Source organism: Bufo bufo, chromosome 4 (genome assembly GCF_905171765.1).
Source record: "Bufo bufo chromosome 4, aBufBuf1.1, whole genome shotgun sequence".
NCBI classification, from domain to species: Eukaryota; Metazoa; Chordata; class Amphibia; order Anura; family Bufonidae; genus Bufo; species Bufo bufo.
Window position 1 is genome coordinate 336831845 of NC_053392.1, and position 17523 is coordinate 336849367.

At 41.9% G+C, this 17523-nt stretch overlaps 1 protein-coding gene across 2 annotated transcripts in view; it reads left to right on the top strand.

Moving 5' to 3' along the window:
• Nucleotides 1-17523, top strand: part of FIG4 (FIG4 phosphoinositide 5-phosphatase) — a 534658-nt gene that overhangs the window by 129851 nt on the left and 387284 nt on the right. For both annotated transcript variants that reach the window (XM_040428862.1, XM_040428863.1), the window contains exon 4: nucleotides 10300-10423. In XM_040428862.1, coding sequence (XP_040284796.1) covers nucleotides 10300-10423 — 124 coding nt within the window. The remainder of the gene's footprint in view (nucleotides 1-10299; nucleotides 10424-17523) is intronic.

Sequence of the window (17523 nt, forward strand, 5' to 3'; positions counted from 1 at the left end):
TCCACTAACTTGTGACAAAAAATAAAAAGTTCCATGAACTCACTATGCCCATCAGCGAATACCTTGGGGTCTCTTCTTTCCAAAATGGGGTCACTTGTGGGGTAGTTATACTGCCCTGGCATTCTAGGGGCCCAAATGTGTGGTAAGGAGTTTGAAATCAAATTCTGTAAAAAATGACCTGTGAAATCCGAAAGGTGCTCTTTTGAATATGGGCCCCTTTGCCCACCTAGGCTGCAAAAAAGTGTCACACATCTGGTATCTCCGTAATCGGGAGAAGTTGGGGAATGTGTTTTGGGGTGTCATTTTACATATACCCATGCTGGGTGAGAGAAATATCTTGGCAAAAGACAACTTTTCCCATTTTTTTATACAAAGTTGGCATTTGACCAAGATATTTATCTCACCCAGCATGGGTATATGTAAAAAGACACCCCAAAACACATTCCTCAACTTCTCCTGAATACAGAGATACCAGATGTGTGACACTTTTTTGCAGCCTAGGTGGGCAAAGGGGCCCACATTCCAAAGAGCACCTTTCGGATTTTACAGGTCATTTACCTACTTACCACACATTTGGGCCCCTAGAATGCCAGGGCAGTATAACTACCCCACAAGTGACCCCATTTTGGAAAGAAGAGACCCCAAGGTATTCGCTGATGGGCATAGTGAGTTCATGGAAGTTTTTATTTTTTGTCACAAGTTTGTGGAATATGAGACTTTGTATGAAAAAAAAAATTAAAAAAAAAATCATCATTTTCCACTAACTTGTGACACAAAATAAAAAATTCTAGGAACTCGCCATGCCCCTCACGGAATACCTTGGGGTGTCTTCTTTCCAAAATGGGGTCACTTGTGGGGTAGTTATACTGCCCTGGTATTCTAGGGGCCCAAATGTGTGGTAAGGAGTTTGAAATCAAATTCAGGAAAAAATGAGGAGTGAAATCCGAAAGGTGCTCTTTGGAATATGGGCCCCTTTGCCCACCTAGGCTGCAAAAAAGTGTCACACATCTGGTATCCCCGTACTCAGGAGAAGTTGAGGAATGTGTTTTGGGGTGTCTTTTTACATATACCCATGCTGGGTGAGATAAATATCTTGGTCAAATGACAACTTTGTATAAAAAAATGGGAAAAGTTGTCTTTTGCCAAGATATTTCTCTCACCCAGCATGGGTATATATAAAATGACACCCCAAAACACATTCCCCACCTTCTCCTGAGTACGGAGATACCAGATGTGTGACACTTTTTTGCAGCCTAGGTGGGCAAAGGGGCCCATATTCCAAAGAGCACCTTTCGGATTTCACAGGTCATTTTTTACAGAATTTGATTTCAAACTCCTTACCACACATTTGGGCCCCTAGAATGCCAGGGCAGTATAACTACCCCACAAGTGACCCCATTTTGGAAAGAAGAGACCCCAAGGTATTCGCTGATGGGCATAGTGAGTTCATAAAACTTTTTATTTTTTGTCACAAGTTAGTGGAATATGAGACTTTGTAAGAAAAAAAAAAAAAAAAAAAAATCATAATTTTCCGCTAACTTGTGACAAAAAATAAAAAGTTCTATGAACTCACTATGCCCATCAGCGAATACCTTAGGGTGTGTACTTTCAGAAATGGGGTCATTTGTGGGGTGTTTGTACTGTCTGGGCATTGTAGAACCTCAGGAAACATGACAGGTGCTCAGAAAGTCAGAGCTGCTTCAAAAAGCGGAAATTCACATTTTTGTACCATAGTTTGTAAACGCTATAACTTTTACCCAAACCATTTTTTTTTTACCCAAACATTTTTTTTTTATCAAAGACATGTAGAACTATAAATTTAGAGCAAAATTTCTATATGGATGTCGTTTTTTTTGCAAAATTTTACTACTGAAAGTGAAAAATGTCATTTTTTTGCAAAAAAATCGTTAAATTTCGATTAATAACAAAAAAAGTAAAAATGTCAGCAGCAATGAAATACCACCAAATGAAAGCTCTATTAGTGAGAAGAAAAGGAGGTAAAATTCATTTGGGTGGTAAGTTGCATGACCGAGCAATAAACGGTGAAAGTAGTGTAGGTCAGAAGTGTAAAAAGTGGCCTGGTCTTTCAGGGTGTTTAAGCACTGGGGGCTGAGGTGGATAAATAACTCAGTGGTGCTCACAGTACCCCCCCCCCCCCAAAAAAAAATAAAAATAAATCAGTGGTGCTCAGGGTACCACTCAAGTCCCCCCCAAATAAATAAATCAGAAGTGCTCAGGGTCCCCCAAATAAATAAATCAGCGGGGCTTCAGGTCTCCCCCAAATAAATAAATCAGCGGTGCTCAGGGTACCCCCAAATAAATGAATCAGTGGTGCATCAGGTTTCCCCCAAATAAATACTACACCTCGAATTTCACATATTAGGGTTGTTGCGATACCAAAATTTTGAGTTGATTTCGATACCATTACATACCTCCGGAAAAAAAAAAAAAAACATCAAAAAAGCTGTGTGCATTCCTCATTTTAGGGAATGTCCGGCTCATAATTGAACAGTCCTATGCTATTTTTTTGGGGGGACAAGGTGACAAAAAAAATGGTGAATAAAATGGTGAATAAACAGTTTTTATTTATGTTATTTTTTTTCTGTTACGACGTTCACCGCATAGGAATTTTTAATTTTTTTTAAAATATTTTGGACTTTTCAGACGTGGCGTGGATCACAGCGTCCTCTCAGAGGTCGGGTGCCGGGAATGCGAGTCACAGAATTCCTTCCCCCACGCCGAACTGCTGAGAGCGCCGCCGCAAGCGGCCAGCAGGTATCGGCAGTGGTATCGGGGACATTTGCACGAGTACAAGTACTCTACAAATGTCCAGTATCAGTACCGATACTGGTATCGATATCGGGACATCCCTACCGGTAATGTGTCAGCTCCAGGCACCGACCCTGGACACAGTAGAAGTGCTGGATGGGGGGTTAGGGTTACGTGGGAAAAATAAGTCGATAGGATTTTATTACGCTCACATGGCACCTCTAGGTGCCTTTGTATACAGGAAAATTCCTATAAGCTTATCACTAGGTGGTGCAGAATCCCTGACGTCTTGCACAGATTACACCCTACTCGACCTGCGGAGTGCTGGAGATGCCTTACAGAACTTGAATTAAATGTCCTTTAATACTTTTTGGAAAAAAATCTGATATGTACCCCTTTCATCACTCTCACCCCCACCCTGGTGCTTCTCAATTTACCTGGCAACTCCTGTCCCGTCTCCAAACATGACTTACGCTCTCTTCTCATTATGGCCAAGCTACTAATACCTCTACACTGGCTAAGCACTGTCACTCCCTCTTTGGGAGAATGGGTAAGGAAAGTGCAGTAAATTTTCAGATTGGAGGAGCTTTCCAGTTGAGAATCGCATACACATGACAAGTTTCACAAACTATGGTCTCCTTGGACCTCCTAGCTCAACACTAGAAAAGACCTTCCTAACACTACCCCGGACACAGCGGAAGGCCCAACACCAACACCATCATCCCTCCTGCCATGAGTCTTCCTACTTACAGGTGGTGCCCCCATTCCCTGGCACTCCATAGGGTTTATTTTTCGCAGCTTTGTTTGTAGGCTGCAATACACAGCTTTTAGCATGTGACTAGAAACATGCTATATATATATGAAATATATGTAATTGCAGTATGTATAAGAGTGTCTTTATAATGTGCTCATGACCTTGTTGGCATTTAAGCCACTTTTCTCTTAGATTTCTGTATTGTTTTGATATTTGTAAGTAATGAGAATTCAAAATAAAGTTAAAAAAAAAAACATGCAGGATTAAATATTTATTGATGATGAGGGAAATAATCCATTGCCAATATTATATTACACTAATTGAAGGACCCCGCTCGGGTATATTTCATCTATTTCATTTAAGGTTTGTGTGCATCGTTAAGATATCGGCAGTACTATAACAGTGACCTCCACAGCCCTCATCCCTTAACACTAACCCCCCCCCTTAAAGTGCCTAGTCTCCTTAAAATGGGACCTCCACAGCAGCCCATCCCCTTAACTTTGACCTTCACAGCAGTCTGCCCCTTTAACAGCAAGTTCTACAGCACCACACCCTTGACAGTGACATCTACAGGGGCCCGCCCTCTTAACAGTGACATCTACAGAACCCACCCCTTCACACTGACCATAGGTTACAGTCACCTTAACTGTGACCTCCACCATTCCCTGCCCCTTAACAGAGACCTCCACAGCAACTGCCCCATCACAGTGACCTCACAGTACCCTGCTCCCTTCACAGTCACCGTCACAGTACCCCGCTGCCTTAGCAGTGCCCTCACAGTACCCCACTGCCCCTTTAATAGTGGCCTCCACAGTCCCCTCCTTTCTTAACAGTGACCTCCACAGTGCCCGCCCCTTTAACATTGACCTCTACAGCGGCCTGCCCCCTTAACAGTAACATCCACAGCTCCGTTCCCTTAAAATTTGACCTCCACAACACCCCTCACCCTGAACAGTGACCTCTACAGCACCCCGCCCCTTAACACTGACCTCTACAGCACCCCGCCCCTTAACACTGACCTCAATAGCGGACCGTCGCCTTAACTGTGACCTCCACCTTTCCCTGCCCCCTTAACAGAGACCTCCACAGCGCCCGCCCCTTTAACAGTGACCTCCACAGCAACCCACCCCTGTAACAATGACCTCCACAACACCACGCCCCCTTAACAGTGACCTCTTCAGCACCCCGCCCCTTAACACTGGCCTCCATAGCTGACCATCCCCTTAACTGTGACCTCCACAGCAGCCTGCCCCTAGGGTGGCCAGAGGTCCGGTTTAAGGCCGGACAGTCCAGCTTTCAGACTCCCTGTCCTCCGTCTGGCGCAGGGCCTTGACGGACACAGGGATGTCCTTTTGAACAGCTCACTCTCAGACAGCAGCACTGTGCTGTCAGAGCGTGAGCTGCAGGAAGAAAGTCACCCTCCCTCCCTCCCTCCCACCCTTGCAGCTGACAGAAGTTAATTTTTTGCTTTTTCAATCCCCATCGGCTGCGTAGTAGAAGGGGCGTGACCTAACCGGTTTGGGGCGTGGCTTAGTGGGACCGATCAGTGAGTGTTGAGATCAGGGCTGTACTGCTGTGTTTACAGTGCCTCAATTTCCCTCCCCCCCTTCAGGATGGCCGAGCGACCAGGTAATAATGAAGGGGCTGACCCTCCCCGCCCCCACAAAGCTTTAGGACGGCTGAGCAGTAGTCGATATTCAACTGACAATCTACTGTAACGGCCGACATCGGTGCTGGCACTAATGTCTGTCGTTTAACCCCTTCCATGCCGCAGTTTATAGGGACCGCTGTATGGAAGGGGTTAAGATGGGGGAATCTCCTTTCCTTCCCTGTTGGGCGCTGTGCTGCTGTGGCAGCGTCCCGATTGATCATAACAGAGGGAGGGAGCTCTCTCATTCCCCTCTCCCATTGGGCTGCTGCTCTGCTTTGGCAGCATCCCGATGGTTACCATAGCAACTGGACGCCTTACACAGGCATCCAGGCTTGCCGTGATATGGTTACCTTGGCACAAAAAAACATAATATAGAGCGATAAAAATCATAAGTACCCCAAAATAGTACCAATAAAACTGTCGCCTTATCCCGCAGTTTCCAAAATGGGGTCACTTTTTGATTGTTTCTACTGTACAGTGCATCTGGGGGGCTTCAAATGGGGCATGGTGTCTAAAAAACCAGTCCAGCAAAATCTGCCTTCCAAACACCATACGGCTCTCCTTTTCTTCTGCGCCCTGCCATGTGCCTATACAGCAGTTTACCACCAGATGTGTTATCTTTCTGTAAACCGCTGAATCGTGGTAATAAATATTGAGTTTTGTTTGGCTCTTAACCCTCGATGTGTTAAAGAAAAAAATTGATTAAAATGGAAAATCTGCCAAAAAGTGAAATTTCGAAATTTCATCTAAATTTCCCTTTAATTCTTGTGGAATACCTAAAGGGTAAAGAATGTTTGTAAAATCAGTTTTGAGTAACTTGAGGGGTGTAGTTTCTACAATGGGGTCATTTATGGGTGGTTTTTACTATGTAAGCCTGACAAAGTGACGTCAGACCTGAACTGGTCCTTAAAAAAGTGGGTTTTGGAAATTTTCTTAAAAATTGTAAGAATTGCTTCTAAAATTCTAAGCCTTCTAACGTCCTAAAAAAATTAAATGACATTTACCAAATCATACCAACACAAAGTAGACATATGGGGAATGTTAAGTAATAAATATTTTATGAGGTATCACTTTCTGTTTCTGTTTTAAAAGCAGAGAAATATAAATTTTGAAAATTGCGAATTTTTTAAATTTTTTGGTAAATTTGGGATTTTTTTTATAAATAAAGGTGAAATATATTGACTCAAATTTATGACGGTCTTGAAGTACAATGTATCACGAGAAAACAATCTCAAAATGGCTTGGATATGTAAGTGTTCCAAAGTTATTACCACATAAAGTGATGCATGTCAGATTTTCAAAAATAAGCCTGGTCATGAAGGTGCAAAATGGCCTGGTCATTAAGGGGTTAAAGCTGACCTACAGCTGTGAAGAAAAATGGCTGGGTTGTTATGGAAACCTTGTGTAAAACGGTGTGTATGTGGAGACTAAGGCCCTTAGTCTCCACATATGAGCTTCTATTGGCTGATAAGTGTCATGTGACCAGGCTTCTATTGGCTAATGCATTTTTTGGGAATATCTCAGGAACGGTACATGCTAGAGAGCTGGGACCCGATCTAAAACCTTTCCGGTCACCTGATGTACCTGTGTGCCAAATTTCGTGATTGTAAATGCGACGGTGCGGATTCCTTTAGCGGACACACACACACACAGGCATACATACATCTTTATATATTAGATTAGGTGTCGCATCTGTAGACTGCTTGATGAAGGATTACTTCTATCTACATGTGATGGAATTTTTGGTATGACCTTGGTAACACTATTCTGACGTTAAGGAGGCACCAGGATGAAGCTTCATTCAGATAAGGCAGCTGGGATGGTCGGAAACAGAGACCGCACCCTAGACAACATAACCCTTGTAGTCAGTGATGCATTTAAATCCTGATAATAACGTTTGAAAATTGTAAGTAGAAAGATCATGTGGCCATAAAATGGCTCAAAAGCCCCTTGGTTCTGGCAAGATATAAGGGTTGTGACCAGTGTTCCCTCTAAGCTTTGGCAGTTGCTGAGTGGAGTCGGCTTAGAGATGGGCAATGCTTAGTCAAAGGTGGGCGATAGGACAATCAAACAAGAGATAATCGCCGACATATTGGCAAAACAATTAATCTAGCCTACTAAGTAAGACAAGATAAAACAGTTACTGGAGTGGACGGACAGTGTGACAGAACCGCACACAAAATGTCTCCTGCGGAGTGAAGAAAGACCTTGCTAAGTGCTAACCTGACACTAGCTAGGACGTCTTACTTATACATCTTCTTGTATATAGTGATATGGACCATGTTGGTAGAACCTGGGCATCTCCTGTATATAATTACACTGCGTGCAGAATTATTAGGCAAATGAGTATTTTGACCACATCATCCTCTTTATGCATGTTGTCTTACTCCAAGCTGTATAGGCTCGAAAGCCTACTACCAATTAAGCATATTAGGTGATGTGCATCTCTGTAATAAGAAGGGGTGTGGTCTAATGACATCAACACCCTATATTAGGTGTGCATAATTATTAGGCAACTTCCTTTCCTTTGGCAAAATGGGTCAAAAGAAGGACTTGACAGGCTCAGAAAAGTCAAAAATAGTGAGATATCTTGCAGAGGGATGCAGCACTCTTAAAATTGCAAAGCTTCTGAAGCGTGATCATCGAACAATCAAGCGTTTCATTCAAAATAGTCAACAGGGTCGCAAGAAGCGTGTGGAAAAACCAAGGCGCAAAATAACTGCCCAGGAAATGAGAAAAGTCAAGCGTGCAGCTGCCAAGATGCCACTTGCCACCAGTTTGGCCATATTTCAGAGCTGCAACATCACTGGAGTGCCCAAAAGCACAAGTTGTGCAATACTCAGAGACATGGCCAAGGTAAGAAAGGCTGAAAGACGACCACCACTGAACAAGACACACAAGCTGAAACGTCAAGACTGGGCCAAGAAATATCTCAAGACTGATTTTTCTAAGGTTTTATGGACTGATGAAATGAGAGTGAGTCTTGATGGGCCCGTGGCTGGATTGGTAAAGGGCAGAGAGCTCCAGTCCGACTCAGACGCCAGCAAGGTGGAGGTGGAGTACTGGTTTGGGCTGGTATCATCAAAGATGAGCTTGTGGGGCCTTTTCGGGTTGAGGATGGAGTCAAGCTCAACTCCCAGTCCTACTGCCAGTTTCTGGAAGACACCTTCTTCAAGCAGTGGTACAGGAAGAAGTCTGCATCCTTCAAGAAAAACATGATTTTCATGCAGGACAATGCTCCATCACACGCGTCCAAGTACTCCACAGCGTGGCTGGCAAGAAAGGGTATAAAATAAGAAAATCTAATGACATGGCCTCCTTGTTCACCTGATCTGAACCCCATTGAGAACCTGTGGTCCATCATCAAATGTGAGATTTACAAGGAGAGAAAACAGTACACCTCTCTGAACAGTGTCTGGGAGGCTGTGGTTGCTGCTGCACGCAATGTTGATGGTGAACAGATCAAAACACTGACAGAATCCATGGATGGCAGGCTTTTGAGTGTCCTTGCAAAGAAAGGTGGCTATATTGGTCACTGATTTGTTTTTGTTTTGTTTTTGAATGTCAGAAATGTATATTTGTGAATGTTGATATGTTATATTGGTTTCACTGGTAAAAATAAATAATTGAAATGGGTATATATTTGTTTTTTGTTAAGTTGCCTAATAATTATGCACAGTAATAGTCACCTGCACACACAGATATCCCCCTAAAATAGCTAAAACTAAAAACAAACTAAAAACTACTTCCAAAAATATTCAGCTTTGATATTAATGAGTTTTTTGGGTTCATTGAGAACATGGTTGTTGTTCAATAATAAAATTAATCCTCAAAAATACAACTTGCCTAATAATTCTGCACTCCCTGTATATATGTACAGCTGGTATAAGCTGTAGGCTGAGTGAGCGGGCATTATAAAATTGTGAGCGGGGCCACAATAAATGCTGCGCGGCCGCCCACCCGCGCAGCTTAGAAGGAACACTGGTTGTGACCACCCTGCAATCCAGCAGCGGTGATTGTGCTTACACAATATCGAAGAAGGCACTGGTCTTTCTGGAGGCCGGGACCACGGGAGTGCACACAGGTGGGCACTTTTTCCTATAGTGTGCAAGCGCTGCCACTGCTCCTAGATTGCAGGGTGGTCATACCCCCTAGATCCGAGCAGTGTATAATTTAATGAAAAATGAATCCAGCCAGCAAAGGAGGCAATATGGTCAATCACAATACATTAGTAAGTGCCTTGTATAAAATTTGTCTACCCCTTTAATCTCTTCACAATCCTTGTAAATCTCTAATATATAATAAAATTGCTTTAAAACTTTGCTCTCTGAGAAAAGAGACTTTTATTTGGTAAATATACCAGAAGTGCCAGACTTCTTCACCACTGAATATGTAGCCATTTTTTCAATATGCCATCATTGTCCAATCAGTTGGTATTTTACCTGACGTATGCTAGGACAACGTAGGAACTATGCTTGGAAAGTGAGCTCCTGTGACTACAATACGCTGAGTGGAGCTTCCAGAAGCCAAAGTGACACAGGGATTTCCACTGTCACTATTTCTTGTGATTAGAAGGGGAAACAGCGGTCTGGTCCCCTTGATTTGGTCATTGATGACCTAGCCTAATGAAACTAGGAAATGTCTTTAGTGAGACTATTCCTTTCTTTGCACAAGTGATTTTTATCTAATCTAAGTAATAATGAGGATGTGTGACCTTGCACTTGAAGAACTCTCTATATACACAACCGTTACATAAGCATTTCACAACTTTCCAATCAGGAACTTTTAAACTGGAGTGTTTTTTTGCCATATACCTGTGTCTGCAGTGGATAACAACTTTAAATGCTGCTTCTGTGAACATGGATGAATACATTTCATTCTCCACTTAACTTATTGAAATACTGTTTTGGATTCTGTATTGGAGTTCATGTTGTATACATAAGTTTTGTCTTCACTTTTTGCTTCATCTTATGGCATTTACCTAATAACTTATAAATTAGAAACCTGGAGGAGGCAGATCGGCTATGATGAACACTTGAGCATGTCTGTTAAATGTAATATTGTGTTTCATCCCATCACATTATTTTAAGAATATTTAACTTTTTCAAACAATTTTCTTATTCAGCATGTATATACCCAACAAGAAGTACGAGAGCTTCTTGGTCGCCTTGACCTTGGAAACCGTACAAAAATAGGACAGAAAGGATCATCAGGATTATCTCGAGCTGTGTCCGCTTTTGGTATTGTGGGTAAGCTTGTTACTCTATTATTTCACGTTACGTGTTGTAATGATAATATCTGTAATGGCTGTGTTCACTATATCATTTTACATTTTTTGCCCTTTATTTTAATTTTATTTTTATCAAATATGTTTTTATTATTGATTTCAGACAAAAACAACATATTAGCCTTTCATATGTCATATATTAGATATGCAAGTCCTGTAAGAAAATTTTAACATTTTGACATGTCCATTGCATTACTTGTTGGTTTAAAACAAATAATCAAATAAAATAAAAACAAGGTACAAAAACATACAAACTTTTACCTTGTCTGTTCCTACATTAAGTTATAATCTATGACCATTACAATAAGCCAGTTACAATTGCGGTATACCTCTATGGACAACAATTAGAGGCGAAGTGACCCCCAAAGGTGGAGATAAGTAACATATAATAAATAATAATAAATAATAATAATAATAAGGTCTTGCACCACTAGTTTGCAGAAAATGGGATATACATTTGCATTGAAATCAGTTAGATAGGTTTTTACAGGACAATCAAATATGTAGCATATCAGTGTATTTCAACCATGGATCCCAAATTTTTCTATAGGTCTCATGTTTGTTCATTTGCCAGCTGGTCAGCTCCTCCATCCGACATATCTGATGCACTTTTTGGAACCACTGCTGTATTGATGGTGGTTGTGGTTGTAGCCAAAGCAGCGGAATAAGACCCTTAGCTGCTGCCACTAGGTGGGTTATTAATGAGTTTCTTGATGGCCTAAATTGTGGTGTGGGAAGAGCTAGCAATACCAACTCAGCCGTCAATTTAGTCATCGACGACATAAGTGCATTTATGTGTTTTTGAATTTATGTCCAGAAGGAGCCCACCACCGAGCACGACCACCAAATATGACTCAGGGTCCCAGTTTGTGCCTGACATCTCCAACATCTATCAGAGGACGACAGGCCCATCTTAAATAGCAGTTCAGGAGTTTTGTACCATCTGGATAGAAGTTTGTAGTGGTTTTCTTGAATCTTCACACAAGTTGAAAAGCCATGTGAATATTTTAATATAAACTTGCCACCGTCCCCTGATAGACTAATGCCCAATTCCTTCTCCCACGCCTGCAGAAACTGTGGATGTTCTACTGATTTGGAAAAGGACAAGTGTGAGTATATCGTAGACAGTCTTTGCTTTTTACTTTTTTGAAGGAGAATTAACTGTTCAAACCATGTCAAGGGCCTAGCAGCTGGATTGTGAGATAGAAATAGTGTGCATATGTTCTTAAAATGTTCAATGTGCAAAAAGTTAATTTCTGATGATTGGATTGACGTCTGTAGGGAAGTAATATCTGGGATTGTATTATCAACAAGACAATCAGCTACAGTTATATCTTTTAGTTGGGACCATAAGGACCTCAAGATAGTTTCGTCTTTATTCACTACATATGGAATTAAACTTGCCGATAGTAGTGGTGATGTGCCCTCCCATAATGTGTGCGTTTGTTGTAGTGATTTCCATACACGGATTGTGCCCTGTACTAGTGATAGTGAAAGTTTCCGAACTTCTTTACTGTCTGGAAGCCATAATATTTTTAAGTAAGTCGGACCTAAAACAGCCAAATCTGATTTTTGTCTTGGGTCTGTATCTGGCGAGGTATTACTTATTATTTCCAACCATCTTTGCAGGTGAAGTGCTATATAGTACACTGCGTGCAGAATTATTAGGCAAATGAGTATTTTGACCACATCATCCTCTTTATGCATGTTGTCTTACTCCAAGCTGTATAGGCTCGAAAGCCTACTACCAATTAAGCATATTAGGTGATGTGCATCTCTGTAATGAGAAGGGGTGTGGTCTAATGACATCAACACCCTATATTAGGTGTGCATAATTATTAGGCAACTTCCTTTCCTTTGGCAAAATGGGTCAAAAGAAGGACTTGACAGGCTCAGAAAAGTCAAAAATAGTGAGATATCTTGCAGAGGGATGCAGCACTCTTAAAATTGCAAAGCTTCTGAAGCGTGATCATCGAACAATCAAGCGTTTCATTCAAAATAGTCAACAGGGTCGCAAGAAGCGTGTGGAAAAACCAAGGCGCAAAATAACTGCCCATGAACTGAGAAAAGTCAAGCGTGCAGCTGCCAAGATGCCACTTGCCACCAGTTTGGCCATATTTCAGAGCTGCAACATCACTGGAGTGCCCAAAAGCACAAGGTGTGCAATACTCAGAGACATGGCCAAGGTAAGAAAGGCTGAAAGACGACCACTACTGAACAAGACACACAAGCTGAAACGTCAAGACTGGGCCAAGAAATATCTCAAGACTGATTTTTCTTTTCTAAGGTTTTATGGACTGATGAAATGAGAGTGAGTCTTGATGGGCCAGAAGGATGGGCCCGTGGCTGGATTGGTAAAGGGCAGAGAGCTCCAGTCCGACTCAGACGCCAGCAAGGTGGAGGTGGAGTACTGGTTTGGGCTGGTATCATCAAAGATGAGCTTGTGGGGCCTTTTCGGGTTGAGGATGGAGTCAAGCACAACTCCCAGTCCTACTGCCAGTTTCTGGAAGACACCTTCTTCAAGCAGTGGTACAGGAAGAAGTCTGCATCCTTCAAGAAAAAAATGATTTTCATGCAGGACAATGCTCCATCACACGCGTCCAAGTACTCCACAGCGTGGCTGACAAGAAAGGGTATAAAAGAAGAAAATCTAATGACATGGCCTCCTTGTTCACCTGATCTGAACCCCATTGAGAACCTGTGGTCCATCATCAAATGTGAGATTTACAAGGAGAGAAAACAGTACACTTCTCTGAACAGTGTCTGGGAGGCTGTGGTTGCTGCTGCACGCAATGTTGATGGTGAACAGATCAAAACACTGACAGAATCCATGGATGGCAGGCTTTTGAGTGTCCTTGCAAAGAAAGGTGGCTATATTGGTCACTGATTTGTTTTTGTTTTGTTTTTGAATGTCAGAAATGTATATTTGTGAATGTTGAGATGTTATATTGGTTTCACTGGTAAAAATAAATAATTGAAATGGGTATATATTTGTTTTTTGTTAAGTTGCCTAATAATTATGCACAGTAATAGTCACCTGCACACACAGATATCCCCCTAAAATAGCTAAAACTAAAAACAAACTAAAAACTACTTCCAAAAATATTCAGCTTTGATATTAATGAGTTTTTTGGGTTCATTGAGAACATGGTTGTTGTTCAATAATAAAATTAATCCTCAAAAATACAACTTGCCTAATAATTCTGCACTCCCTGTATTGTTTAATATCGGGTAGGCCCAGACCACCCCTAGTTTTTTTCCGAGTAAGTGTCTTATATGCTAACCTAGGTTTCCTTCCCTTCCATAAAAATTCAGGCCCTTATTTTAATTTTATACTGGGTTAAGGACAAACTTAAATTTTCATTTTGACATGGAGTTTAGTGTTCTGGCTGTTTAGAGCCCAGAAAGGAAATTTTGAGGACGCCTGATTTCACCTCTTTATAGACAGGAACACATTTTTAGCTCATTACTGCTTTAGGCACTGAGACTGCATTTGTCCAGTTATTACATGCTTGGGGCTGGCACCTGAAATTGAAATGTGCTTCCAAGAGACACAGCACGGACAATGAACAACCTTGTAATGCTAGAAGGCTTTTCTGACTCTGGGAAGCAGATTTAAACTTCATGACGGAGTGCAAAACATGTAGTAATTGGAGCATACATTAAAGGGATGCTCCAGGGCTTTACGTAAATTCTGTCTTTCAGTTAACTTATGGAAGGAAGAGAGTTTTAACAGTACTTGCCCTGCCATTGTACCACTGATTCCATGATCTCAGCTGTCATCACGTGACTGCCCTAACCGAGCAGGAGGACACAGGTCCTCAGCGGAAGAGCCCCCAGGGACTAGGGCATTCTCGTAATTGCAGCTGAGATTGTGTAATTGGCGGCATGAAGGCAAGGGTGAGTACTGCTGAAGTGTTATTTCTTCCACAGGTTAGCTGAAAGAGAATTTAGGTAAATTCCCGGAGAACCACTTTAAGTCAGCTACCTTTTTTTTTTTTTTTTACGATAGGATATACAAATAATAATACAATACAAGGCCTACATAATCCTGCCATACCATGCACACATACGCGCAGTTATAATTCAGACCCTAGACTCAAACCCTAAATAAGTTCAGACTCAGAACCTTTTTCAAAATTGTTGACGTTGCCAGCTGTTTAGACTATCGAATAAGGTTTGCTATTAAATATGTTCATAGGATACATTCACGTGAGGTTGTAGTGATGCAGCAGAAAAGCATAATATAAAAGTCACAATCTATGAAATCTACATTATGGTTCCTTATGTAAAAAACATGGCCATATTTTTTACAAACACTTCTATTTATTTTTCCCAACAGTTTTTATTGACATTTTAAAGGGGTTGTATCACGTACCACCTTTCACTAAGATATACCACCAATGTCAAATAGGTGCAGGTCCCACCTCTGGGACCCACACCTATGTCTAGATTGGGGCACCAAACGTGAAGGAGAGCACATTGCACTCTCCATTAACTTCTGTTTTCGGAAGTCTCATAGCAATGAATGGTGAGCGCACTGCACAAGTGCAGCCTCTGTTGCTTCTGCCTCTATTTTCGGATATCCCATAGAGATAAATGGAAGGCAGCCGCACATGCGTGTGACGCCTTTGTTCACTTTGGTGCCGCCTTTGTAGAGAGAGGTCTGGGTAAATGAGGAAAACTGCAGCAGCAAGGGATACAATTTCTGTGGTGTGTGTTTTTTTGGGGTTTTTTTTTTTTTTAGGCATGTTCCTAAAACAGCATTATTATTTATTTATTTATTTTGTTGCTCATGTTATCTGATTTTTTTTTTAATGTATGCTTGAATCCAAAACAATTGGATTGAAATTAAAACAAACCATGGAAAGTGGCTGGATGTCAGCAGCATTTAGATGTTACTTAGGCTGAAAACACTAAGACAAACTCTTTCAAATGAAGGATTTCCTGAAATAATTCACTGAAGGAGAGTCAGATGATACAGCGAACCTTTGATGTAGGGCTAGTTAATGCAAGATTAAGCAGACGACTGTGATGAGCTGATGAAAATACTGTGTAACACACCTCTCATCACTGCACCTAAAGATACATGAGGATACCAACAAGTGGCTAAAATGGAGCATGAATAAAAGCATGCACTAAACGCGACAGGGTCTTTCTCAGCAGGGGGATGTTTTCATAAATTTCCTCCCTCGTGGGCTTCCTTTGGAGCGTACACGTGAGCTGGAAATGAGATCTCTCCTGGTTATTGAAGGTATGAGTCAGGTACTTTAGTGCAGCCCTGATGAGTAACACATAAGAGGCTGCATTTATGTTCTAACTATTGCATACTAGCAAAAACAAGCCTGCCTTTTACCTTTATACATAGTAGCATTGTAAAATCACACAAACTTATCATGGAAGCCTCTGTGACTTGCCCTTTAATCACTGTAGTGTCCCAGTGTTTTCTATTTATTGAACGCTATAAAGAGTACATTTGGAAATAGATTTTGTTTTTGGCTCATTTGGATTCCTTTCCAGTGTATTTACCTTTTGGATGTTTTTGTACTGCTATTCCTTAGCATTCAAAGTCATTGTGAACTTAGGCTGACTCACTTCACACATCCGTATGTGTTTTGCGGATTTGCAAAACACGGACACCGGCAATGTGTGTTCCGCATTTTGCGGACTGCACATCACTGGCACAATCGTAGAAAATGCCTTTTCTTGTCCACAATTGCGGACAAGAATAGGACATGTTCTATTTTTTTGCAGAGCTGAAGTGCGGATCCACGGATGCGGACAGCACATTCCGGCCCTATTGAAAATGAATGGGTCCGTACCTGTTACGCAAAATTGCGGAACGGATGCGGACACATTTTGCGGATGTGTGAATCGACCCTTAGGCTGTGTTACATCAATATCTTCTTAAAGCAGATCTCATTGTAAGGCCTTATTCACACAGTCTGTGTTTGGTCTGCGATTTCCATCAGGATTTGTGAGACAAAACCAGAAGTGGATCCTCCACAAGTATTAGATGTGTATGCCTATAATTATTGCTGGTGTAGTGTCTTTCCAGCGAGAATTTAAAGAGAAGCAAGTCCTTAAAGGGCTTCTCCAGAAAAGATGAAAATACTGAGAAAATATTTTGTCATAAATAAACTCTTAAAGGGAACCTGTCACCTAAAAAACGCCTCCCAAACCACTAGTATTACCTTAAAGTAGCCAGCAGTATGTTTCTAAAGATCCTTTTCTTCCTCTGGCCAGATGCACCAAAATCTTGAAAAACAAACTTTAATCCCCTACACGCGCTGTGTAACAGCAGAGTTTGAAGTCAAGGGGCAGCGGCCTCCTCGATTCAAGTCAAGATAACCACACCCGCTTTCCCTGCCCCACTTTCCCTGCTTCCTGACACATGACGTACTACTACGTCATGGGAACCACTGCGTTCCCGCAATTTGACGTAATAGTACGTCATGGTGATCGCGCGGACATCGGAGCGGTGTGTGCGCGATCACTGCAGGGGCCTGGCATTCCCTGGTAGCCGGGCCCCTGCTGTATCTGCCGGCATCGCTGTAAAAGCCTATGCCGGCGGATTCAACCCCTTATATGCCGCGGTCTGTGCTGACCGCGACATAGAAGGGGTTTGTGTCGGGTGAGTGAGCGCATTGAGTCCCCGTGCTGCTGTGGCGGTGACCCGATGCGTGACAAGGCAGCCCGATGCCGTGCAGAGGCTGCCCAATGCCTTGCACGGCATCGGGACCTGCCTTCTACGGGTGCCGAGGAGATGCAGCCTCAGGCTGGGTCTCCTAGGCAACCTGTTAGTGTATGACTCTGTGTCATACACTAACAGGCAATACAATACAATACAGATGTATTGTAATGCATTGCAGAGGGGATCAGATCCCCAAAAGTGAACATCATAAGTAAAGTAAAGAAAAAAAAGTTAAAATAGTATTTTTAATAAAATTAATAAAGTAATAAAATTAATAAAGTAAAAAAAGAAACAAAAACGCCCCTTTCCTCTTATTTTATAATAAAAACAGAACCCCCCCACACATATTAGGTATCGCCGCATCCGTA